The following is a 27,535-nucleotide window of genomic DNA, read 5'->3' on the forward strand; positions in this document are numbered from 1 at the left end:
GAGTCCCAGGGGGAGTTTTGTTTGCATAAAGCATAAGACTGGGCATCCCGGTGACCAGCCATTTATCTCATGAGTGAGGAGCGGAGTCCACTCCTCTTGAGAATAACCCGCCTAACATGGAAGATACAGGCAGCCCTAGTTGATAGATGAACTATTCGAGCATACAAAACAGGATATTTATTTGAAGGTTTAGAGTTTGGCACATACAAATTTACTTGGAACGGCATGTAGATACCGTATATAGGTAGGTATAGTGGACTCATGTGGAATAACTTTGGGGTTTAAGGAGTTTGGATGCACAACCAGTATTCTCGCTTAGTACATGTGAAGGCTAGCAAAAGACTGGGAAGCGACCAGCTAGAGAGCGACAACGGTCGTGAACATGCATTAAAATTAATCAACACCGAATGCAAGCATGAGTAGGATATAATCCACCATGAACATAAATATTGTGAAGGCTATGTTGATTTTGTTTCAACTACATGCGTGAACATGTGCCAAGTCAAGTTACTTAAATCATTCAGAGGAGGATACCACTCTATCATACCACATCATAACCATTTTAATAGCATGTTGGCACGGAAGGTAAACCATTATAACTCATAGCTAATCAAGCATGACATAAGAAACTATGATCTCTAGTTGTCATTGCAAACATGTTTATTCATAATAGGCTGAATCAGGAACGATGAACTAATCATATTTACAAAAATAAAAGAGGTCGAGTTCATACCGGCTTTTTTCATCTCAGCCAGTCCATCATATATCATCATAATTGCCTTTCACTTGCACGATCGAATGATGTGAATAATAATAATAGTGCACGTGCATTGGACTAAGCTGGAATCTGCAAGCATTCAATAAACAGGAGAAGACAAGGCAATATGGGCTCTTTTGTCAGGTAAACAATAATGCATATAGGAGCCACTTCAACAATTTAATTATGGTCTTCTCCTATCGACCCCCAAAGAAAAGAAAAGAAATAAAACTATTTACACGGGAAAGGTCCCAACAAGCAAAAGAAGAACATGAAATCTTTTTGGGTTTTCTTTTTAATTACTACTACAAGCATGGAAAGTAAACTAGTTAAAAGCTACAAGTAATTTTTTTGATTTTTCTTAAGGTTTATTAAACACACAAGAAGAAAGCATAAAAAGGAAAATAAACTAGCATGGATGATACAATGAAAAAGTATGAGCACCGAGGTCTAGCAATGAGTGTGTGAACATAAATGTAATGTCGGTGGGAAATACGTACTCCCCCAAGATTAGGCTTTTGGCCTAAGTTGGTCTATGGCCACGGCTGGCCTGGCGGATATCCATAATAATAGTTGGGGTCGTACGGAGAAGAAGAAGAGAGGAAGACTCCGATTGCCACTGGCTGACAATCATCTTCGGATCCCACTAGTAATTAGATTGTCGTGAAGGATCAACTTGTGGTTCCGGCTCTGGCTCCTCAGCTGGTGCAGGGTTCCGGTAGGCGTGAATAGCCTTTAACGGAACAAGGTACGTGCCTAAAGATAAATCAAACAAAGAAGGAGCAGGCAGGGTAATAGTCTCAGGATGATGTTTGTTGAAGAACAATTGATATTTAAGCTCTCCTTCCCTATTCTTAACAATAAAATCATGTGCCACCATACTTTTATAATCTAAATAAACACGAGGCAGCACCTTTTCTTCCTTCTCATAATGCCTAATAGGTATGTTAAAATGTGCAGCTAGGCGTGAAGCATAGATGCCTCCAAAGATGGGGCCCTTTGTACGGTTCAGACTTAACCGTTTGGCAATAATGCCGCCCATACTAACAGAGTTATCACCATATAAACCGTGGATCAAAATAATATTATCAGGGATACTAAGGTTTCCACAGTTTCCGCGACCAATTAAGCAACGACTAGCAAATAATGCAAAATAACGTAAAACTGGAAAATGTATGGTAGTGATTCGTGCATCGAAAACCTTCCTTGTTTCCCCTACAGTGATAGTATCAATAAACCCCTCCACATCATCGCGGTGTGGTTCTTCTGTCTTGCCCTCAAAAGGGACTAAACAAACCCGACAAAAATCATAAAGTGACATCTCCTTATGCTCAATATATAAATAAAACTCCACCGTAGGTGGTGAGCTCCTAGAATGGAAATGAAAGTTTTGCACAAAGATATTTGTGAGTAAGAGATACTGATCGCATTGGTCGTGGAGGAAAGTGATGAGGCCTGCATTCATAGCCAATTCATGAAAATCTTCATAAATTCCGGCTGCTCTCAAGAAATCCTCGGAAGGCCATTCACACGCCCGAACCTCCGCGGTGCGAGGCATATTATACTTAGGCTTCGGTGCCTTTTCCTTCGAGCTTTGGCTCAATGAGCCCCTCAAAAGTCTCCTCATCATTTTTTGAAATTTTCTGAATTTTTTTGAAATTTTTAGTAATTCAAAATAAAAGTAAACCAAACTCAATAATATTGATAGCAACTACTCGTACAAGTGCCTAGGGCCTATATCATGCATCAAAACTACTCTTGACCATATAAATTTGACATGCAAGCTCAAGAACAGGGTCACCTAAGCAGCAAAAATTTGCAATGAATAAAGCACTAGAACAAAAACTAATTGGACCAATGGAGGAGTCACATACCAAGGAACAATCTCCCCAAGCAGTTTTGTGAGAGGTGCTTTGAGCAAGGAGATCGAAAATGGCAGCAAAGTGAGCTAGAACTCGTGCTTGAGCTGGATATTCATGTTTGTGGGAGGAAGATGAAGTGTGTGGGTGCAGGAATAAGTGGAGGAGGGCCACCATGGGCCCATGAGGCAGGGGGCACGCCCACGGTGGTAGGGCGCGCCCTCCACCCTCGTGGGCAGGTGGTTGACCCCCCTACTATGTTCTCAGTGCCAAATATTCTCAAATATTCTGGAAAAAATCATATTTAAATTTCAGGGCATCTGGAGAACTTTTATTTTCGAGGTATTTTTATATTGCACGGATAATCAGATAACAGACAGAAAAATATTTATTTTAATTTTATTTAATATAAATAACAGAAAGTAAAAGTGGGGTAGAGAAGGTTGTGCCTTTTAGTTTCATCCATCTCATGATCATCAAAAGGAATCCACTAACAAGGTTCATCAAGTCTTGTTAACGAACTCATTCCGAATAACATGGAACCAGAGAAATTTCGAATAACACTATGTTACCTCAACGGGGATATGCACATCCCCAATAATAAGAATATCATATTTCTTCTTGACGGTAGGAAGAGGAAATTCAAAACCTCCAAATATAATCGATGGAATTTTTCCAATAGAGTTGATACTATGAACTTGAGGTTGTTTCCTCGGAAAGTGTACCGTATGCTCATTACCATTAACATGAAAAGTGTCATTGCCTTTAGTGCAATCAATAACAGCCCATGCAGTATTCAAAAGGGGTCTTCCAAGAATAATATACATACTATCGTCCTCGGGAATATCAAGAATAACAAAGTCCATTAAAATAGTAACGTTTGCAACCACAACAGGCACATCCTCACAAATACCGACAGGTATAGCAGTTGATTTATCAGCCATTTGCAAAGATATTTCAGTAGGTGTCAACTTATTCAAATCAAGTCTACGATATAAAAAGAGAGGCATAACTAACACCGGCTCCAAGATCACATAAAGCAGTTTTAACATAGTTTCTTTTAATAGAGCATGGTATAGTGGGTACACCGGGATCTCCTAGTTTCTTTGGTATTCCACCCTTAAAAGTATAATTAGCAAGCATGTTGGAAATTTCAGTTTCTGGTATCTTTCTTTTATTTGTAACAATTTCTTTCATATACTTAGCATAAGGATTCATTTTGAGCATATCAGTTAATCGCGTACGCAAAAAGATAGGTCTAATCATTTCAGCAAAGCGCTCAAAATCCTCATCATCCTTTTTCTTGGATGGTTTGGGAGGAAAAGGCATGGGTTTCTGAACCCAAGGCAATCTTTCTTTACCATGTTTCCTAGCAACAAAGTCTTTCTTATCATAACATTGATTCTTTGATTATGGGTTATCAAGATCAACAACAGGTTCAATTTCTATATCATTATCATTACTAGGTTGAGCATCATCATGAACATTATTATTAGCATTATCACTAGTTTCAGGTTCATTACGAGATTGAGTTTTAGCATCAGAAATAGAAATATCATTTGGATTCTCAGGTGTTTCACCAATAGGATCATTAGAAGCATGCAAAGTCCTATCATTTTTCTTTTTCTTCTTTTTAGAAGAACTAGGTACATCTATGTTATTTCTCTGAGAATCTTGCTCAATTCTCTTACGGTAGCCTTTAGGATACAAAGGTTCCTGAGTCACTACCAGTTCTAGTAGCCACTCTAACAACATTATCATTATCTTTACTATTCAATTCATTGAGAAAATCATTTTGAGCTTTAAGTACTTGTTCTACTTGAGTGGTAACCATAGAAGCATGTTTACTAATAAGTTTAAGTTCACCTTTAACATTAGCCATATAATCACCTAACTGTTCAAGCATATTTGAATTGTATTTCAATTGTCTACCAAAATAAGCATTAAAATCTTCTTGCTTAGCCATAAATTTATCAAACTCATCTAAGCATGGGCTAGCAAATTTAGTAAATGGGATTTCGGCTTTATCATATCTATAGAGAGAATTTACCTTTACTACCTGTGGCGGGTTATCAAGACCATGAGTTTCTTTAATAGGTAAAGGATTAAGATTATATGTTTCTTCAACAGGCGGTAAATTAAAACCATGTATTTCTTCAATAGGAGGTAAATTCTTAACATCTTCAACTTTAATACCTTTTTCTTTCATAGATTTCTTTGCCTCTCGCATATCTTCAGGACTGAGAAATAGAATACCCCTCTTCTTCGGAGTTGGTTTAGGAATAGGCTCGGGAATTGGCTCTGGAGGTGTCCAATTATTTTCAGTTGTCAACATATTATTCAATAGAATTTCAGCTTCATCCAGTGTTCTTTCCCTGAAAACGGAACCAGCACAACTATCCAGGTAATCTCTGGAAGCATCGGTTAGTCCATTATAAAAGATATCAAGTATTTCATTTTTCTTAAGAGGATGATCAGGCAAAGCATTAATTAATTGGAGAATCCTCCCCCAAGCTTGTGGGAGACTCTCTTCTTCAATTTGCACAAAATTATATATATCCCTTAAAGTAGCTTGTTTCTTATGAGCAGGGAAATATTTAGCAGAGAAGTAATAAATCATATCCTGGGGACTACGCACACAACCAGGATCAAGAGAATTAAACCATATCTTAGCATCACCTTTTAATGAGAACGAAAATATTTTAAGGATATAAAAGTAACGAGTTCTCTCATCTTTAGTGAACAGGGTGGCTATATCATTCAATTTAGTAAGATGTGCCACAACAGTTTTAGATTCATAACCATGAAAAGGATCAGATTCAACCAAAGTAGTTATATCAGGATCAACAGAGAATTCATAATCCTTATCAGTAACAAAGATAGGTGAAGTAGCAAAAGCAGGGCCAGGTTTCATTCTAGCATTTAGAGATTGCTTACTCCATTTAGCTAATAACATATTGAGTTCATTTCTATTTTTGCAATCTAAAATAGCTAAAGAAGCTTCTTGATCAAAAACATAACCCTTAGGAATAACAAGTGATTATTCATCATCACTTTCATCAGTATCACCAGATTCAATATTTTCAATCTCTCTAGCCCTAGCAAGTTGTTCATCAAGAAAATCACTAAGTGGCACAGTAGTATCAGACGTGGAGGTAGTTTCATCATAAGTATCATGCATAGCAGAAGTGGCATCATCAATAACATGCGACATATCAGAACGAATAGCATAAGCAGGTGTAGGTGTCGCAAGCTTACTCATAACAGAAGGTGAATCAAGTGCAGAGCTAGATGGCAGTTCCTTACCTCCCCTCGTAGTTGAAGGATAGATCTTGGTTTTTGGATCTCTCAAGTTCTTCATAATGATAAGCAGATATATATCCCAAGTGACTCAAAGAATAGAGCTATGCTCCCCGGCAACGGCGCCAGAAAATAGTCTTGATAACCCACAAGTATAGCGGATCGCAACAGTTTTCGAGGGTAAAGTATTCAACCCAAATTTATTGATTCGACACAAGGGGAGCCAAAGAATATTCTCAAGTATTAGCAGCTGAGTTGTCAATTCAACCACACCTGGAAACTTAGTATTTGCAGCAAAGTATTTAGTAGCAAAGTAATATAATAGTAGTGGTAACGGTAGCAAAAGGTAACAGTAGTAAAAGTAATGTTTTTGGTATTTTGTAGTGATGATAGCAATAGCAATGGAAAAGTAAATAAGCGAAGAACAATATATGAAAAGCTCGTAGGCAATGGATCGGTGATAGAGAATTATGCCGGATGAGGTTCATCATGTAACAGTCATAACCTAGGGTGACACAGAACTAGCTCCAGTTCATTGATATAATGTAGGCATGTATTCCGAATATAGTCATACGTGCTTATGGAAAAGAACTTGCATGACATCTTTTGTCCTACCCTCCCGTGGCAGCGGGGTCCTTACGGAAACTAAGGGATATTAAGGCCTCCTTTTAATAGAGAACCGGAACAAAGCATTAACACATAGTGAATACATGAACTCCTCAAACTACAGTCATCACCGGTAAGTATCCCGATTATTGTCACTTCGGGGTTAACGGATCATAACACATAATAGGTGACTATAGACTTGCAAGATAGGATCAAGAACTCTCATATATTGATGAAAACATAATAGGTTCAGATCTGAAATCATGGCACTCGGGCCCTAGTGACAAGCATTAAGCATAGCAAAGTCATAGCAACATCAATCTCAGAACATGGTGGACACTAGGGATCAAACCCTAACAAAACTAACTCGATTACATGATAGATCCCATCCAACCCATCACCGTCCAGCAAGCCTACGATGGAATTACTCACGCACGGCGGTGAGCATCATGAAATTGGTGATGGAGGATGGTTGATGATGATGATGGCGACGGATTCCCCTCTCCGAAGCCCCGAACGGACTAGAGATCAGCCCTCCCGAGAGGTTTTAGGGCTTGGCGGCGGCTCCGTATCGTAAAACGCGATGATTTCTTCTCTCTAATTTTTTTCTCCCTGAAACACAATATATGGAGTTGGAGTCGGAGAGGCAACAGGGAGCCCACGAGGTAGGGGGCGCGCCCCCCACCCTTGTGGAGAGGTGGTGGGCCCCCTAGCCTTCATCTTTTGCAGGTATTTTTCTTATTTTCTGAAAAGTGTCTCTGTGAAATTTTAGGTCATTCCGAGAATGTTTGTTTCTGCACATAAATAACACCATGGTAATTCTGCTAAAAACAGCGTCAGTCCGGGTTAGTTCCATTGAAATCATGCAAGTTAGAGTCCAAAACAAGGGAAAAAGTGTTTGGAAAAGTAGATACGACGGAGACGTATCAGTTTTCTAAATTCATCCATCTCATGCTCATCAAAAGGAATCCACTAACAAGGTTGATCAGGTCTTGTTAACAAACTCATTCCGAATAACATGGAACCGGAGAATTTTCGAATAACACTAGGTTACCTCAACGGGGATATGCACATCCCCAACAATAAGAATATCGTATTTCTTCTTGACAGTAGGAAGAGGAAATTCAAAACCTCCAAAAATAATCGATGGAATTTTTCCAATAGAATTGATACTGTTGACTTGAGGTTGTTTCCTCGGAAAGTGTACCGTATGCTCATTACCATTAACATGAAAAGTGGCATTGCCTTTGGTGCAATCAATAACAGACCATGCAGTATTCAAAAAGGGTCTTCCAAGAATAATAGACATACTATCGTCCTCGGGAATATCAAGAATAACGAAGTCCGTTAAAATAGTAACGTTTGCAACCACAACAGGCACATCCTCACAAATACCGACAGGTATAGCAGTTGATTTATCAGCCATTTGCAAAGATATTTCAGTAGGTGTCAACTTATTCAAATCAAGTCTACAATATAAAAAGAGAGGCATAACACTAACACCGGCTCGAAGATCACATAAAGCAGTTTTAACATAGTTTCTTTTAATGGAGCATGGTACAGTTGGTACTCCGGGATCTCCTAGTTTCTTAGGTATTCCACCCTTAAAAGTATAATTAGCATGCATGGTGGAAATTTCAGCTTTCGGTATCTTTCTTCTATTAGTAACAATATCTTTCATGTACTTAGCATAAGGATTCATTTTAAGCATATCAGTCAAAAGCATACGCAAAAAGATAGGTCTAATCATTTCAGCAAAGCGCTCAAAATCCTCATCATCCTTTTTCTTGGATGGTTTAGGGGGAAAAGGCATGGGTTTTTGAACCCATGGTTCTCTTTCTTTACCATGCTTCCTAGCAACAAAGTCTCTCTTATCATAATGTTGATTCTTTGATTGTGGGTTATCAAGATCAACAACAGGTTCAATTTCTACATCATTATTATTGCTAGGTTGAGCATCAACATGAACATCATCATTAACATTATCACTAGGTTCATGTTCATTACCACATTGTGTTTCAACATCAGAAATAGAAATATCATTGGGATTCTCATGTGTGTCTACAACAGGTTCGCTAGAAGCATGCAAAGTCCTATCATTTTTCTTTTTCTTCCTTTTAGAAGGAAAAGGTGCATCAATATTATCTCTCTGAGAATCTTGCTCAATTCTCTTAGGATGGCCCTCAGGATACAAAGGTTCCTGAGTCATTTTACCACCTCTAGTCATAACTCTAACAACATTATCGTTTTTCTTACTCTTTAATTCATTGAGCAAATCATTCTGAGCTTTATGTACTTGTTCTACTTGAGTCCATAGAAGCATGTTTACTAATAAGTTTAAGTTCACCTTTAACATTACCCATATAATCACTCAAGTGTTCAATCATATAAGCATTGTGTTTTAATTCTCTACCAATATAAGCATTGAAGTTTTCTTGTTTGACCATAAAGTCATCAAACTCATCCAAGCATGGGCTAGCAAACTTAGTAAATGGGATTTCAGCTTTATCATATCTACAGAGAGAATTTACCATTACTACATGTGTCGGGTTATCAAAACCATGTATTTCTTCAACATGCAGTAAATTAAGACCATGCATTTCTTCAACAGGAGGTAAATTATTAACATCTTCAGCTTTTATACCTTTTTCCTTCATAGATTTCTTTGCCTCTTGCATATCTTCAGGACTGAGAAATAGAATACCCCTTTTCTTTGGAGTTGGCTTAGGAGTTGGCTCAGGAAGTGTCCAATTATTTTCATTGGTCAACATATTATTCAATAGAATTTCAGCTTCATCTGGTGTTCTTTCACTGAAAATACAACCAACACAACTATCCAGGTGGTCTCTGGAAGTATCGGTTAGTCCATTATAAAAGACTATCTTCGCCCGCGCAAAAGCGGGTCATAAGGTTTGTTAGGGCTGCCATTGTCCTCGGTTTCTCCTGGCCGAGGTGTCTGGCGAGTCATTCATCCCGGACACTGTGTTTGTAAGCCGCTAAGGCTTCAGTGTCCGGGCAGTCGACAATTTGATTCTTCTTAGTGAGGAATCTGTTCCAAAGCTTTCGGGCTGACTCTCCGGGCTGTTGAATTATATGACTGAGGTCGTCTGCATCCGGAGGTCGGACATAGGTCACTTGAAAATTAGCCCTAAAAGCATCTTCGAGCTCTTCCCAACTTCCAATTGAGTTTTCAGGGAGGCTCTTCAGCCAGTGCCGAGCTGGTCCCTTTAACTTGAGGGGTAAGTATTTGATGGCGTGGAGATCATCTCCGCGAGCCATGTGGATATGAAGGATAAAGTCCTCAATCCAGACCCCAGGGTCTGTCGTTCCGTCATATGCCTCTATGTTCACGGCTTTGAATCCTTCGGGGAATTCGTGATCCAGCACCTCATCGGTGAAGCATAGGGGGTGTGCGGTACCCTTGTGTTTGGATGTGCCATGGCGTTCTGATGGTTGTAGTGTACTGTTTTGATTCTGTGCCAGAGCGCGCTTCCGAGATCCGTAGATGGATCTGGTCAGACCGGCTTTTTGGTGCAAGTCCTCACGTAAATCGTGCGCCGACTTATGTTCGACATCGTTAGTCGCCCTATCGCAGACACGGGGTGGTCCATCCGGCTGATCTGCCGTTTTATTTTTTGGCTGTGTAGGCTCTAAAGCCTCGTCATCGAATTCAGGCAACAACTTGCGCTTTGGATAGCTCTTTGTGTGGCAACTGCCATCGTGCTTTTCTTCAGTGTCGAGCACTTTGTTCCATCTACTGTTGAGTGTAATAGATGACCCGTTGCGCCAATGGCGCAAAGGCCGAGTGTAAGATAATTATTGTGAGAGCATGCATTAATATATTGTTGTTTAAAAAGAATAGCTCATATACTATATGCAGTAAGTACATAAGATTGGAAATGATGCACTAAGTCATGTAGGAAAGGGCTCTTGTGATCTGTTTAGATTCGATACACAATTATGCAGAGGCCTTTGGATGTGCACTTGAAGGCGAAAGCATATATTTCTTTTATCATGGTTGTTTCAAAAGCACACCACACAATAGTTTAAGCAGCAAATAACCGATAGCTAAATGCACATGATGGTCTTAGGGGTTTACATAAGATCCAAAAGGACGATAAACATAGAAGTCTTGATAGACATCTATACTAATACGGAGTTATATAACAAGGGCTCTTGCAACTTGCTTATATTGGGTAGATGATCAAGCGCACTCCCTTGGAAGTGCATTTGAAGGCAAAAGCATATGCTTACCCTTTGTTCATGCTAGATGACCCGTTGCAACGATGGCGCAAAGGGCGAGAGCAAACCAAGTACTGATAGAGTGAGTGATCATTAAAGTATGTAGATACCTATTGTAGTGTATGAAATGAGTAGCTATTGCTGGCAGATAGTGGCCTAGTAATAATATAAAGTGTTCTAAGAATCTTATGAATGATTATCTACAATGATAGTCATAAGACACATTATATAGGCGGTACGAAGTGAAGAACATTAGATAGATCCATCATGACGTGCTTCACTGGCATTGAGAATAACCCTCTTGCCTCGGCAACTCTTTATAGTGGTTGTGATTGGTGGTTGGTATTGCCCAAAGCCGAAATACCTTCGATGTCGCCGGCTAGGCTCCAATAGTACTTGTTTATTTGATGGAGATCATACTCTGATTGTGTAGTTGTATCACTAAGATGGTCAGCAACATATCTTATGTGTGACAAAATATGATTTAGATTGTTGTCTTTTGATGTTGACCCGGCTGTGAAGTTGGCATTTATTATGCCATAAAGTTCCTTTGCTGCCATGTGATCTCCACTGAGGCTGCTACTCCAGCTGTTGCTAAAATAGTCTATTATTCCTTATTCTTTTTGCTTATGCTTAAGAGACTTGCATTTTTCCTGAGCTAGTTGTAGTTTGTTATAGTTTATGCCTTGCAAAACTTTGTTGTAAGAGCCTTCCATGCACTTGAGAGCTTCAGCTGCTAGCTGATCTTGTGCTTCTTCAACTTTGCCATACACATGGATGGATATTGAATTTCTTGGAAGTATATTGTTCAGATGGTGCTTACACCCATAGAAGTGAATTGTTGCATCAAAGACCAGCTGGCTTTCCCTTCTTTGTTGAGTATAATGCGCTTGGGAGGCCAAGTTGCTGCAACATAGCGTCTAGAAGCACCTTTGTTGGAATCTTGACCTTTTCCATTTTGGCTGCTTAATGACAAGGAAGATGTTAGCAAGCGAAGTTTATCAATTTGTATTAATTAGTAGAAAGACATATAAGGATCACAGTAACCAAATGATATGTGTTGTGTATCCATCTATAAAATGAGGCCCTCACTTTGTGTACTGGAAGCCTTCTACTGGCCTATTTTAATGCAAACGATTTTTTTGTATTTATAAAGCAGCCTACTTTTGTACAGTGCAGTAAGCAGTTATATGGGGCCTTGTTTATGGTAAATAGAAAAGTATGTTTCATTAATAAATTTGTTTTTTTGCATGGTATAAAAAAAGGCAAATATTTGGCACAAATTTGCCGAAGTAAAATAGTATTTTAGTATATGGGTTTGTTGCAAATATTTGGCACAAATCTCTGTCTCTATCTCTCTGTGTGTGTTTATGAAGGTTATCCGCACAATTGAAAGAGTGATGATAGAAACTTCAGACACAAATCAAAATGATTATTTACAATGTTATTAGCAAGGAAAGTAGATAGCCAGACAAACATCATATCGGCGCATTGAAGTGATGAACATTAATTGAGCTATTGCTGCACGTGCCATCATCATTGAAAATGACCTTGTTGTCCAGCATAGCCGCTATATGGGCCTACATCTGTTGCAATTCTGTCTTAATCTTCTTCCCCGTGGTTGACTGCTAATCTTTTTTTTACAAACTCATGCGCCCCAAGGAGGGCCTCCCTGCTTTCATTAAAATCAGAAACCAAAAGGCTGGCAGTTGGAGTAACATCACAGACCTTAAAGATAGAAAACTACAATCATGCCTTCAAGATACACGTGCTGAGAGACAACAACACACGTCAATTGTTGCTTCACGAGCTGCCACCACGTAGCACAATGCCTACCACGTGTCTCGCATGACCGCTGGTCTTGATTCCATCCACCAGTCTTCGTCCCATTCCTCTCCCCCTGTACTCGTACTGAAGTGAAGTGAGGAAGCAGCTGGAGGAGGCGGACGAGGGCACCTTGGGTTCCATATTCGCGGCGGCTCACACTGCAGCTTGGCGGTGGAGCAGCTCCTGCTGCAGCTCGGAGGCGCTGCGGCTCCATCTACATCTTGGTGGCCCAGCAGCTCGGAGTTGCAGCGGCTCCATCTGCATCCCGACGGCCCAGCAGCTCCCGCTGCAGCTCGGAGCCACGAAATCGGTAGATGGCGCCCCCGTTTCTCGTATGGGTGAGCCAAATCCACGTAGTTGCCACTGTCACTCCCTGCGTCTGTTCCGACTATGCTGGCACTCCCTGAAGCTGGTGACTTTCCATGACAAAGGAGGCTCCAGCAAGACAATACGACTGCTGTTTCCACTCAGGTAAAAACTAACCTCCTTCGGTGTTTGATGTCTATAGTTTTTTTTGTGAGCTCATTAGTTTGATCTCCATCGGTAGTAGTTACCTCGCTGCTGGAAAATCGAACTTTAATTCACCCCTGCAACCTTAGCTTCTGGAAGCCATTGTCAAGGGCGGGTGCATGGTCCTGGATATCTCTATTATTAAAGGGGGATCGAACGTCGTGATGGTTAGACCTCGTTCGATCCCCCCGATCGCATGTGGTCCTTCCCCGCCTTGATGCCCTGTAAAAAAAATAGCCGCTACCCACGAGGTTCACGACCACACGTCGCACGTCTCCATCCTCCCAAGCCCCTCGCCCCAATCCAGTATTCCCCGTCTCCCTCCGGGTCTCCCGAGAAAAATCGTCGCCGCCCATCTGCCCCATGGCCGCGGACAAAGCACTCTGCCAACGCCATCGGCGCTGCTTCAATGGGCTTGTACTCTGACTCAGATCACGAGTTTGATGAGGGCCTCAACCTGGTCCGCCATTCCTGTATCATCACGGGTGACGCTGTTGTGCACAGCTCTCCTCCTACCTTGATGCCGCTGGGATCCACAACCCACCGGAAAGGAGTAGCGGCGCCCTCACAGGTTGGACCACTCCCGGATCCGTCGCCGCCTGCACAGCCAGGACGGGCCGACCACCGAGGGCATCTTCCTCCACCACTTGTGATGAGTGGCCGAGCCATGGAGCGGAGGCAGCGGGGAGTATTGATTATATTGGAAGGCCAAGGTGCGCATCGTGCCTTGGGCTCTCTACATCTCCACGGTCTCCCTTCCCCATTAGTTTGCTACCCTTGATTATATTGCTTTGGTTGGAATTGGATCCTCATGTAGTTTCATGCTGATTTGAGCTACGCACTAGGGATTATTTCTGCACGAGGATGTATTTGGGAGAGATTTTGAGTGGCTGCTACTACTGGATGCAATTGTTGGAATTGTCAGGTAATTCAGTGGATAATGCGCCAGAAACTCAGACAATTTTGCTCTAGATGTTTGGAAATATTTCACAACTTACTTTGGGTTTTCGATGGTCTGGAGATGAATTACCAATGCCTTGCACTTCTAAAAGTTGTGGTTTATCTATGCCAAGATGAACCTTATGTAGTTCTTCTGTATTTCGGTTTGGATTGAATTTAGTTTCACACAGTTGGAATGCTTAGTACCCCACACTTCAAATTAGTCACTTAGGGATTTAGATTGAAGCCTCTGCCTTATCATGTTTTCTGGGAGAACCTGAAATATGAAACTGAACTCTGTAACTGAATTTTGATGATGATGCATGTTTCAGTTTCTGAAGATTGGGAAAGCAATCCTCATGACATTTCCATTCAAATGTTTCAAAATCCACTTTTAGGTCACTCAGTTTTTATTATATTGAATTTAATTTTATATTTCAATTACTTATGAGCTGAGATGGTGCAGATATTGAAGGAGTCTCAACATTGATGGTTACTTCCTGCCGAGATTTGTGAAATACTTAAGAACTACAAGAATTTTCATACAGCTCCGGTTTAGGCAAACGGATGGAGTACTTTGCTTTTGCATCATATGTTTTTAATGGCTTGGAGTTCATCCTCCGCCACACTAACGACGACCCAATGCCATGGTGGTGGAGACCACAACAGATGTCAAGGCAGAGGAGAGGTGTTTACATTTTTTTCCTGGCAGTGAGTGTTTACACAATCTAGACATGTCTATGATGCTGGCTCCAGCCAGATTTGGGGACTATTAACCAAAATATTGATCGCAACAAATTAGTCTGGATAATAAATTATGTATTTAGCTTCTCTATAAGCGGCACCAGTGAGAATGTGCATGCGTTAGACAATTCAATTTTAATGAATGCATGCAAACTGAATTATGTATTAGTTTGAGCACGTCATTGAAAAGACGGTTCTTCTCTATGCAAGTTTAACAGATTGCTTGGAAGAGATTTTTTAGGGTAATATCAGTGGTTGCTAGCAATCACTAGAGTCACTCATAGGCTTAGTGCGATCAAACATGCATTTTTTGTGCTACCAGTACCACGATTTCCACATTTTTTTAGGAGGGAGAGATGAGATTCGTACATACGACAGTCTGTTTGTACTTGGCAATGGAGTGGAGATGTTTGGTTCAGCTTGTTATGCCTTGAATTTGGTTACACTTAGTTTTTAAGATCAATAGCCCCTAAATCATATTACTAAACAACTAATACTTGTGCAAGCTTGCTTTAATTAATGTTGAGACGTGTTCCTTCTGATTGAAGATGGTCGTGACCAATTTCAGTAGTGCAAAACCATTCAACATTGTTGGTTGAATTGGGCTTGGAAAATACTTGATCGAGCAGCTCCTTTGTTGTTTGATTACAAGAAAATAACAATTATTAATGATAATCAGGTGTTTTGATGGCATGCTAGAAAACAAGCTTCCTGAAGGAGACACGCAGTACCACTAATTCTCTTGTCACTATGTGCTATCATATTGTAGAGTACAAGAAGCTATACAACCTACTGAAGGCGAGGGATTATGAGATAGAGCAAATTAAGAGAAAATTTGGGTTGCCTTGCCTCATGACCACAGCGCGCCACTGTGTGCATGTCGCTCGACCTCGATTCAGTAGCGGGGGCAGAACAACAGCAAGGTTTTGATTTTCGGTTTGTGGAAGTTTTCGCCCCAGGCCCAGATGGCCGAATTTTGGACATTTTCAAAACATTTGGTCAAAATTTCATCAACTTTTGACCAAAAATTGACTTAAATTTGACCAAAATCCATTTTTTTCACCGGAAGCTATTTTTCGCCCCAGGCCAAGATGGCCAAAATCTGGTTTTCTCAGCCGAAATTGAAAACACAGAACAGCAGTGTGGCGATGCGATGGGCAATAACGTTTGACCTTAGTGACGGGTCACGACAGCACACTGGTTCAAGATATGAGAATTAGTTTTACTTCCTTTCTATTTTTTCTGCGGCTGATGATGGATCTATCATTCTCCCTCTTAACTGTCAATAAATATGCCTAAGTGGTAATACTACTACTCTTTTATGATGTGGCTCTGCAGCTTTATCATTGTGCTTTCTGTATTTACTTATGCACTAAATGCCAGCATCTTTAATTTAGTAATAAGCCACCTCTTAGAGTAATGTACTGATGGCCTGCAGTTTGGTTCAACCTTACACACTTCACTGGATATATGAATTTAATTAGACGTACAAGGACCCATTATACTCCTTTTTTGCAGCTTCACAATCAGTACATATACATGTTCTAGACCGTACAAAGTAGCATAGTAGTAGTTAGAGCATAGTTCTATGAGACCTTTGGGCCATCACCACAATGAACCACCTGACCAAAAATATGTTGTTGGTTTTTTATTGTCGATGTGTCATAGAAGTGAGTTGTTTTGTTGCTGACGAGTACCTTTGTGTTTTCAGTTTTTGCTCCTAGCTTTTTATGCCTACCCAATTATTCATGCTCATGTACACCCAAATTGAATCACATATTTTTACATATATATAATTGGTTCAATATCAGATTATCCCTACAGGTTGAGTGATACTTATCTCATTAGAGAACTGTTTTATTTGTTAGAAATGTAGATCTGATTTTATTATCGACTTGTCGGCTATGTACATGAGCACACACAATTTGCAGTGACTTAATGCTGGTAAGAAACTTTGAAACACTTTCTCTTCCATTCACATTTATTTAGTAGGGGCGCTTACAGGGTTTTCGGGCAATGGATCTTTTCAAATCTTGAAATAAGCATACCACTAATATGGCAATACTACTTACTTTTACTTTGCTTCTGTTGAATCATATTGAACTCCAACAGTGAATTAGAATGATAAACTAAGCACCAATTATGATTCCTTAAAGGATTTGCAAACTATATTGTGTTCTCAAGGAACTTAATCACACAAGTTCACCATGGCCTACTATATTGTGTCTGAAGGAATTTCTCACAAAAGTTCTCGGTTACCATTGTTGTTTCACACATACAGTGATGGCAAATTTTAACATGCTCCCTCTTATGCCCTCTTTTTACATATGAGATAAGAAGGTAAGAGTTAATTAGACCACTAATTAATAAGATCAACGACCCAAATCTATTATATACTCTTACCTTTCATGTGAAAACACCCGGGGGGGGGGGGGGGTAAGAGGGAGCATGTGTCATGTGTAGTTTGAGGTGAAGTTGAGGCCAGCCGTACATTTGTTGTTATTATCCATCTAAGTGATGGACATTATATGCGATAATATGGAACACGAGGCAACATGAATTCCGTTAGGTAATCGTCAACTAGAACAAGCTTATGGATGATGATGAAACATCACACATGTAGTGGGAAGACATTTAATGAGAGGGGGGGCTGGGGTGGGCGAGGAAGCACGAATATAGATGGTGATATTTTTTTCATAGTTACTAACCTCTCCATCTAAATAAAACACATTCAATCAATAAGTTATTGTCATAAAATTTACATGTTATCCCGTGGCAACGCACGGGTATTCAACTAGTAATATTTAACTGATCTATGATGAAAGAAAAGAAATCAAAATCGAATACACATCAACATAAGCTTTAATTTATCAAGAAAATGCATTTATATAATTTCTAATTAGCTCAGATGATAGTATAAACAAAAATAAATTACAACATGTTCAAATGAATTATGAGGGCTCAAGACCTCGAACAAGATGTGAAAACCCAAAGTCAGATAAATTCTAACTGCACACCTACTTGTAACTACTTCCTCTGTCCGAAAATAAGTGTCGTTGAGTGCTAAATTTGACACTTATCGCATGCATTTGTATGCTCGCTAAATCAAAGAAAAAATAAAGCAGGAAGTACATAAAGTCCGGGCTGGTCAAGTCTACATTGACAACCGCTACGTGGGAGGAATTAGACTTTGTTGCTAGTTAGTACGTACAATACAGTCTATTCATGCTAACAACATTTTCTATTACTCTTAAATCACACATCATGTTTCTATTTTCTAAATTAGAATAGTGACCTCGATATAGCAGAAAAAAACACACGTGTAGCTAGCTTAATTACCTCACAAAGCTATTACCAAGGAAGTAGCGAAATCTTGAGCTCCTTCTGGTTCTTGATCTGTTTCCACTTGAGCAATCCCTCTCTACCTCCCAATCTTCACTGATGCCTGCAAAAAGTATGCACATGGGACTGCATTAAGATAGCCAAATGAACAAATAATCCAACAAAATCATTCACTATAACCAAGAATAGTTACCTTCCTAAACCACAACATGAAATCCTCTAGATAGCCTCATTTCAAAAGAGAAAACTGAACAACTATAGGATGGCAGAGACGCCAAAATAGCTCAAATAATCCAGCCACTGGCTGATTTCCAGGCATTATTGTGACACATACTTGCACTTTCTAAGCACCTACAATAATAAGTTAGAAAACCAATTTTGGCCTTCATCACACAAGTATCGAGAAGACACTTCCTGCTCACTGATGAGTGACCTTACTTAAGTACCGAAAAATCAAAAAAAAATGTTGATTTCAAGAGGGGAAGCAGACACAAGTAACTTCAGATATTGCTGTCATTTAAGATCTATACTAGAAGATGTTGTATCAATAAATATATATAATTCTTCAAATAAACCTGCGACAACATGCACACAAAATCAGAAAGAATCGGAAATGTTTCGTGCTTTGTAGAAATCTTTATAATTGAAAACTAAATATATAAAACTCATTGCAACTCATCTTTGTTTAGTACAACACTCTGTAACATGCAACCAAGAAACTCAAATTTTGTTCAACTTTCATACCCTCAAAATGCATGGCTAATTACTGATTGCAAGAAGTTTTAACTCATATAGGAGATAATACAACTCTATTTCACTTTAGATCAAGGATTCTGCCAAACTTTTGAAACTTATACCATAAATTCACATCTTATCTCTGCAAAGAAATGCAAAATTATGTAGAAGATAACATGGAGTTATTTTCACAAAGCCTCTACAGGATGGGATAGAGCTGATAAAGAAGAGTGCCATACCACTTGATAATCAGTGTCGGCCTTCATACTGAGAAGAGCATAACAGAGGAAAACTTCATAGTATTGAATAGAAAAATATGCAAAACACACACAATGGCGGGTAATAGCATGCTTACCTGTACCACATGTATTTTTGTAAGAAATTACATGGCATCAACAATGAACTTGTCGTCAACTTGCAGTACATGGAAACACGGCAGGACGGCTTGTTCCCTACATTTGATAAGTTCACCATCTTGTTACGATGATATCAATAAGAAACAATTGCACATAATGGTACAGTAACATTTCCGTGATACCAATGATTCGCCATAATAAGAAATAAGGTGTAGAATTAAAAACTATAGAGGAAATGAATGTACATAGGTCATTATGCAGTAGAGAAAAATATAACCAGCCAAAGTGATAAATCAGTCTCTATGTGTAAAGGCTGGAGGCTATATTCTGATAAGTCAGAATCCATCAAAGCAAAAGCAATCCAAGATTATCTTTCCTAAAAATGTAGATGAATGAAATAATGCTTCGCATTCAGTATGCCATTCTTATTTCTTTCAGGACATTTAACAAGGAAATTCACAGAAATTAGAACATTACTTAAAATCATCTTTATTACCCGTGATCGTGGGCTTGTCAACAAAGTTAATTTGTGTCATTGTCCCTTCCTGAGATTACCCCGGCAGTCACCTCATTATTGACCTATATGCCATCTGACAGCATCAAATACCTCCTTCCATGGCAGAGGATATATTCTACACCACTGCCACTGCAAAGGAAACATGAATGAACTAAATGAGCATGTAAAGACTATAAGAATAATATACATATGATGACACCTTGAACAAATAGTACAAAATTACCCATGGCCTGCACACAACACACAACACCCACCTTATCGCAAATATCAAAACAAATTTGTGAAAAACCAAAGACACAAATTCCACTCAAAGATAATCATATGCAATCCTGATATGTTAACCATTTGATGAAATGCATCGATCACATATCAAAACCAACATTGAGACCCAGCCTACTGATAGAGGCCACTATTTATAACCATTTTAATGGGCATTAGCTTTAACCTAAGAGCCTGACACGTTTACGCATTGAGAAATTGTAAAATATACATTGTGAAAACTAATTATATTCATTCATTGGCCATGCAACCATGTGAATTAGAACCTTACCAGATAGAGTATCTACATGAAAAAATAGACACAACATAAGAAGATAAGAGAAAATAATGTTATGTATCAACCCGCAACCAAAAATATGTTGGCAATATGAGGAAAATCATCTATAAAAAGTGTTATCTTAACCATTAATTCATAGTATAACATCACCATAAAATATCAGTATGCTTGTATATAATGTGTTGAATAAAAGTTGTACAACTCATTCCATTGAGCTGTGGGTCCGGTCGTCCGGGAATAAGCATGAGCAAAATATTTAAACACTTCATCTGACATTGGATCACTGGAGGTGGTCAAGAAATTAACATGTGTTTCCTGCCTAAAGAAAGAAAAATAGGCAGAAAGTCTGCACACTATCTTGACAGATTGGTATGATTATTATAAAGAAAGATCATGAACTGCAGCTCTTCCCAAAATATATAACGAAGATGCACCATTTCAACTACAGCATGGGATAATTTGGAACAGTTTCACTGTCTACAATGCACTATTTAATAGAGGAAAATTATGCCTAAACTAAACTTGCTGAGAACCTCGTCAGGCGCTCATAAAAGTATCACTCAAATTTGGCGCGGAACACACAAAATATCTTGTTGAGAGACGATGCTACTCTTCATTCCAGTTAGCTATATAAATGATACATTTTACTTTTTTGCACTTCGTCAAGCAGGTAAAATCTGTAACAAAAGAAATGTTCACACAAAGGAAACACTGAAATTACCTTTATAGATAAATATAACCAAGTCAACAAGCAGTAGATGCATCAGATCAGTCTTGCATGCCGTCAACTAAATGGAAGACAACCAGAATATACCGGATCTGCACTGAATGTTGGCTGTTTCTGTCAAAGGTGTTGCTAGCCCTCTTTTGTGTGAGGCAAAACTTGAGAAATCAGCAACCCATGAAGAAATCGTCGGCTACCAATCACATGGTCAGCAGCTGAAACAACAAGAAATTAAGCAATTAGTTAACTAAAATTAAGAACAATAGACTTCAAATATGAATCTGAAAGGCAATGAACAGGGGAGACATTTTTCTCTCTACAAATTCTTCTAGCAACAAAGAATTTGTGCATAGAAATAGGTGTCTTTAGTTGAGCTTTTCAGTTTGAGAAATTACCTCGAAAATCCTAGAATAGTTGAGATTTTCATATGTGGGCCTCTTCATGCCTTCTCCACTACTACCTGTTGCCACTTGTGCTGGTCAGACCTAAACTGTGATACAAAAAATAACACGGATTAACAGAGCAAGCTCCAAAACTCTACAGTAGGAAAACTATCTGAATCTCGCTGCAATGCAAAATGAGTTTGCGCATTAGTATGAAGTGACTCTAGTAACTATATTGTCTATTCAAATCTTATTAGCATTGCTTGTCATACCAAACCAAAGTTTCAGGTTTCAAAAGTACCTGCATCAAAATCTGAGCATAATCACCCCTTAGCCCGATGCTTCCAAAACCTGAGCATAATCACACACAAAATAAGGAAATTTATTATAACAGCCACATCAATTCATTCATTTTGGTTATTTGCATCAAATTAGGAATCAATCAATGTATCAAAAAGCGAAACCTGATGAAGCATCAGGGAAATTAGCAGACCATCCTGCACGACCTGAATTATTACACCACCCACATCAATCAAATTAGTATAACAGCCTGAATTACTAATTGAAAAGAATAAATCATGAAAGAAGTGGACAAGAAACCATGAAAGAGTACCAACAGAGATGGAGGACAAGGGGCGAGAGTATGGGCCGCATGTCATCCAAGAAAATCTATACAATGGTGGGATGACGTCGATGACAAAGAAATAACATGTGGTTCGATTCCTTCCTCTTCTCCTCTCACTCCAGCCCCCTCTTTTCCATCCCTCTCTTTCAAACACACGTGATGTCCTCCCCAGAGCAGTCCTCCTTGAGGATTTATACAAACAGCTGGTGGTCGCATCTACAGCCTCAAAAACAGATCACAATTTTAGAAATAATTATGTGCATAGCTGCAGCCACCTCTACACAATAATAATTCTTGCAACGCAATGCAACCGAATCAAGAGAGAGGGAGAGAGAGATAGAAATTAGAGAGGGGTTGACAGACTCACTGGCACACTTGAGGCAGCGAAGACGCAAGTGAATAGAGCACCTACGCGTTGGGGAAGAGGGGGTGGGCGTCGACGGACGGGACAGATGGCACCAAGCTCGTGGATCCTCCGTACATATCTGCCTCTTCTGGCTGCGAAGGCGCTCGAGGAGAGGACGGTGGCGTTCAGCGGAAGGCTGCCCTCCTCACCTGCATGGCCGCAAACCACCTCTTCCTCACTCAGTTCGAGCCCATGCTCTTCTATGGCGGCTGCGCCCGATCCAGAAGAGAGGAGGAGGAGCCAGCCGGTGGCGGCTCCAGAAGAGAGGAGGAGTGGCGGCACGATGCGGGAGGCCGTGGGAAAGAGGGAGGAGGCGCCGCCGGATGGGGAGGAAGGAGGAGGCGAGGGAGTGGAAGGAACGAGGAGGACGTGATCCTTTTGACTGCTCGATCTAGGTTTTTTCACGGGCGTCTTCATTGGTCACCAACCGAGTCGACGAGCACTTCGCTGCCGTGTGGACCAACGTCTTATGGGCCCAGTGGCAGTAACCCAGTAAATCAGTCAAGGATGTAATAAAAGATAGCAATGAACAGTAAAAATTGAGGGTGAAAAACGATCGAGCGAGTTGATCGAACGGCCGACCATTGCGCGCCCGCGAAGGCCTCCAGATGGGCGGGTACCCTAGCAGGCTTTATATGTTCGATTTTGCACGGCTTTAAGACTTTGCTTTTGCTTCTTTAAACTCCTCGCGGTGGCAATAAGCCTTCTATGAAGGTTTTCTTGCTCCAAGTGCCTTTCTGGGATGATGTGTGCATCGTCGTCCGGACTGTTCTCCTCTCCGGAGACAGCTTGGTGAGCTTTGCCCTTGGCGTCACCGTGATCGGGCAACGGTTCCGTACTATGCTCGGCGTCCACTGGTTCGTCCTGCTCTATCGCTGGGTCCATGTGGTCGTCGTTTGCTTTGGAGTCGTCCGGGGTATTATTCTTTCATGCGCTGTTATCGTTGTTTTTGCCGAGGTGGGATTTGGAGGGCGCCTACGTCGTCGTTTTGGCTACTTCTCGAGGGGGTTACCTTCCACTGCATCCCTCTGTTCCTTGTCATTGTTTTCTTTGGGTGTATCCACCATGTATATATTGTGTGATGAAGTGGCCATCAAGCGCCCTGTGGGCGGTGGTTCATGTTTCTCTCCTGCATCAACATCCATACCGTCGATGTCTTCGGGGCCGAAATTAAGCATGTCAGTTAAGTCGTCGACAGTGGCTATTAACTGGGTGGTGGGTGGGGAATATATTTCTACGTCGTCCACTTCCCACTCAAGCCGGACATAGTTCGGCCGAGGGTCTCCTGACAAGGAGAGAGGAGATTTCAATGAATCTAGCAACTCACCCAAAGGCGAGTGTTGAAAGGTATCCGCGGAGGTGAACTCCATGATCGGTGCCCAATCGGATTCGATAGGCATGGACGCAGGCGGTTCAGAGCCTGTGGTCGGGGATGAATCCAAGGGTCCAGCAACACAGGTCTCATAGGGAGTGAAGTCAGTATTTGGCTCTATCGCCGCTGAGTGTGCGGCCTCTGTGGTGGGGTTTACCCACACGTCCTCGGACGGCACGATCTGCTCCGGATCGAAGGCCGGAGTAGCCACAGGTGTGATCCCCCGAACACCGTCCGATGGCAGAGCTAAGTCATGCTTGTCGAGACTGTGCGGCTCACCTGACATGGGCTCGAATCCGTCGAAGATCAAGTCTCCGCGGATGTCGGCAGTGTAGTTTAAGCTTCCAAACCTTACCTGATGGCCAGGGGCGTAGCTCTCAATCTTCTCCAGATGGCCAAGCGAGTTGGCCCGCAGTACAAAGCCGCTGAATACGAAAATCTGTCCAGGGAGAAAAACCTCACCCTGGATCGCATCGTTACCGATGATCGGAGGAGCCATCAAGCCTTATGGCGAGGACATAGTGGAACTCTTGATGAAAGCACTAATGTCGTTGTCAAAATCGGCGGATCTCGAATAGGGGGTCCCGAATTGTGCGTCTAAGGCGGATGGTAACAGGAGGCATGGGACACAATGTTTACCCAAGTTCGGGCCCTCTCGATGTAGGTATACCCTACGTCCTGCCTGATTGATGTTGATGATATGAGTATTACAAGAGTTGATCTACCACGAGATCGTAGAGGCTAAACCCTAGAAGCTAGCCTATGATTCTGATTGTTCTTGTCCTACGGACTAAACCCTCCGGTTTATATAGACACCGGGGGGGCTAGGGTTACACATAGTTGGTTACAAGGGAGGAGATCTTCATATCCGAATTGTCAAGCTTGCCTTCCAAGCAAAGGAGAGTCTCACCCGGACACGGGAAGAAGTCTTCAATCTGGTATCTTCATAGTCCAACAGTCCGGCCAAAGTATATAGTCCGGCTGTCCGAGGACCCCCTGATCCAGAACTCCCTCAATAGCCCCTGAACCAGGCTTCAATGATGATGAGTCCAGCGCGCAGATTGTCTTCGGCATTGCAAGGCGGGTTCCTTATCCGAATACTCCATAGAACATTTTTGAACCCAAGGGTCGTGTCCGGCTCTGCAAAACAAATTCCACATACCACCGTAGAGAATATATTATTCCACAAATCCAATCTGCTGACAATCTTTTCATAACGTGACGTCCTGCCGTGGCCCGGTCATTACGAACCATTTTTCCCTGCCTGCCATCGCACGTGTTGCGAGGAGGCTTTCCAGGCACGTCTTGTCGAAGCAGAGATCGTGTCCCCCCATCACGGGATTCTCATCAATACGGGTGTGGGTAACCCAGCCATGTTTGTTAATATGACTCCTCGACTTTATCCAAGTTCCAAATGGGCACGCGGAGGACGCTTGATATTCACCCTCTTTATAAAGGGGCCAAGGCTTGTCCTTTTCTTCTCGTGCTCGATCCTTCCCTTCCCCTGTTGGGGATCGTAGCAGAAAACAAAAAAATTTCCTACGTTTCACCAAGATCAATCTATGGAGTCGACTAGCAATGAGAGGAGAGTGCATCTACATACCCTTGTAGATCGCGCGCAGAAGCGTTCAATAGAACGGGGATGATGGAGTCGTACTCGTCGTGATCCAAATCACCGATGACCAAGTGCCGAACGGACGGCACCTCTGCATTCAACACACGTATGGAGCGGATGACGTCTCCTCCTTCTTGATCCAGCAAGGGGGAAGGAGAGGTTGATGAAGATCCAGCAGCACGACGGCGTGGTGGTGGATGCAGCAGTGATCGCAGCAGGGCTTCACCGAGCTTCTGCGAGAGGGAGAGGTGTAGCAGGGGAGAGGGAGGCGCCAAGGCTTGAGGTGCGGCTGCCCTCCCTCCCCCCCTTTATATAGGCCCCCTAGGGGGGTGCGCCAGCCCTAGGAGATGGGATCTCCTAGGGGGCGGCGGCCAAGGGGGTGGAGTACCCCCCAAGGCAAGTGGAGGCGCCCCCTCCCCTAGGGTTCCCAACCCTAGGTGCATGGGGGGCCCAAGGGGGGCGCACCAGCCCACTATGGGCTGGTTCCCCTCCCCACTTCATCCCATGGGGCCCTCTGGGATGGGTGGCCCCACCCGGTGGACCCCCGAGACCCATCCGGTGGTCCCGGTACAATACCGGTGACCCTGAAACTTTCCCGATGGCCGAAACTACATTTCCTATATATAATTCTTCACCTCCGGACAATTCCAGAACTCCTCGTGGCGTCCAGGATCTCATCCGGGACTCCGAACAACTTTCGGATTACTGCATACTCATATCTATACAACCCTAGCGTCACCGAACCTTAAGTGTGAAGACCCTACGGGTTCGGGAGACAAGCAGACATGACCGAGACGACTCTCTGGTCAATAACCAACGGCAGGATCTGCATACCCATGTTGGCTCCCACATGCTCCTCGATGATCTCATCGGATGAACCACGATGTCGAGGACCTAATCAATCCCGTACTCAATTCCCTTTGTCAATCGGTACGTTACTTGCCCGAGACTCGATCGTCGGTATCCCAATACCTTGTTCAGTCTCGTTACCGGCAAGTCACTTTACTTGTACCGTAATGCATGATCCCGTGATCAACCACTTGATCACAATAAGCTCATTATGATGATGCATTACCGAGTGGGCCTAGAGATACCTCTTCGTCATACGGAGTGAAAAATCCCAGTCTCGATTCGTGCCAACCCAACAGACACTTTCAGAGATACCTGTAATGTACCTTTATAGTCACCCAGTTACGTTCTGACGTTTGGCACAACCAAGGCACTCCTACGGTATCCGGGAGTTGCACAATCTCATGGTCTAAGGAAATGATACTTGACATCCAGAAAAGCTACAGCAAACGAACTACACGATCTTTGTGCTATGCTTAGGTTTGGGTCTTGTCCATCACATCATTCTCCTAATGATGTGATCCCGTTATCAATGACATCCCCATGTCCATAGCCAGGAAACCATGACTATATGTTGATCAATGAGCTAGTCAACTAGAGGCTCACTAGGGACACATTGTGGTCTATGTATTCACACATGTATTACAATTTCCGGATAATACAATTATAGCATGAATAATAGACAATTATCATGAACAAGGAAATACAATAATCATTTTATTATTGCCTCTAGGGCATATTTCCAACATCCCCCGCCTTGAGTTCCGAAACCCAAGGCTCAGGCTAAGTGCTTCGGACCTTCAACCATGTCAGGATCCAACCTTCAGGGCCGGTGGGTCCCCTCTTCTGTCAAAGAGGAGGACATCAGGAAGCTAAGAGAAGCCAGGTATCTGACCGCCGAAATCTCGCACAGGCTGCCTACTCAAGGGTAGGTCATCCCCACTCCTGAACCCAACGAGAGCGTCGTATTTGTTTCCCACTTCCTCCGAGGGCTAGGTTTTAGTCTTGATCCCTTTGTTAGAGGGCTTATGTTCTATTATGGGCTCGATTTCCATGATCTAGCCCCAGATTCCATCCTTCACATCTCGTCGTTTATCGTCGTATGTGAGGCCTTCCTCCGCATCACCCCACACTTCGGCTTATGGCTCAAGACCTTCAATGTGAAGCCGAAGACGCTCGATGGGCGACACGTAGAATGCGGAGGCGCCACAATAAGCAAAGGCGTCGATGCCCCATAGCCAAAGGGTTCCTTCCCAGAGGTATCTAGCTTA

General features: G+C 41.8%; 1 protein-coding gene and 2 long non-coding RNA genes across 4 annotated transcripts; 1 reads left to right on the forward strand and 2 right to left on the reverse strand.

The window, feature by feature from the left end:
- Positions 1–9,843: 9,843 nt before the first annotated feature.
- LOC123128460 (uncharacterized) lies at positions 9,844–18,436 on the reverse strand. Its single transcript, XR_006463126.1, has 3 exons — positions 18,320–18,436; positions 18,124–18,229; positions 9,844–11,726 (listed from the first exon to the last, which is right to left on the reverse strand). It is a non-coding gene; the product is annotated as an uncharacterized lncRNA (long non-coding RNA).
- LOC123128459 (uncharacterized) lies at positions 13,293–14,952 on the forward strand. 2 transcript variants are annotated; one of them, XR_006463125.1, is made up of 3 exons: positions 13,342–13,814; positions 13,947–14,026; positions 14,507–14,952. It is a non-coding gene; the product is annotated as an uncharacterized lncRNA (long non-coding RNA). The 2 variants fall into 2 exon arrangements; XR_006463124.1 differs by having other exon boundaries at positions 13,293–14,026.
- Positions 18,437–18,479: 43 nt separating the features above from the next.
- LOC123128461 (uncharacterized) lies at positions 18,480–22,845 on the reverse strand. Its single transcript, XM_044548465.1, has 8 exons — positions 22,390–22,845; positions 22,011–22,245; positions 21,862–21,903; positions 21,699–21,748; positions 21,410–21,504; positions 21,012–21,229; positions 19,714–19,863; positions 18,480–19,313 (listed from the first exon to the last, which is right to left on the reverse strand). The coding sequence occupies exons 1-5, from the start codon at positions 22,843–22,845 to the stop codon at positions 21,454–21,456; spliced, it is 834 nt and encodes a 277-aa protein (XP_044404400.1). The 3' UTR covers positions 18,480–19,313; positions 19,714–19,863; positions 21,012–21,229; positions 21,410–21,453.
- Between the last annotated feature and the right edge of the window lie 4,690 nt (positions 22,846–27,535).

This window comes from Triticum aestivum, chromosome 6A, assembly GCF_018294505.1.
Source record: "Triticum aestivum cultivar Chinese Spring chromosome 6A, IWGSC CS RefSeq v2.1, whole genome shotgun sequence".
Taxonomy (NCBI): domain Eukaryota; kingdom Viridiplantae; phylum Streptophyta; class Magnoliopsida; order Poales; family Poaceae; genus Triticum; species Triticum aestivum.

Excerpts from the sequence above, each read along its gene's own strand:
- LOC123128461 (XM_044548465.1), bottom strand. The coding sequence starts at position 22,845 with ATGAAGACGCCCGTGAAAAAACCTAGATCGAGCAGTCAAAAGGATCAC. Across the intron at positions 22,246-22,389 it reads TCGCTGCCTCAAGTGTGCCA|GCTGTAGATGCGACCACCAG; the intron begins GTGAGTCTGTCA and ends TCTGTTTTTGAG. Across the intron at positions 21,505-21,698 it reads ATGCTCAGATTTTGATGCAG|TTTAGGTCTGACCAGCACAA; the intron begins GTACTTTTGAAA and ends TTTGTATCACAG.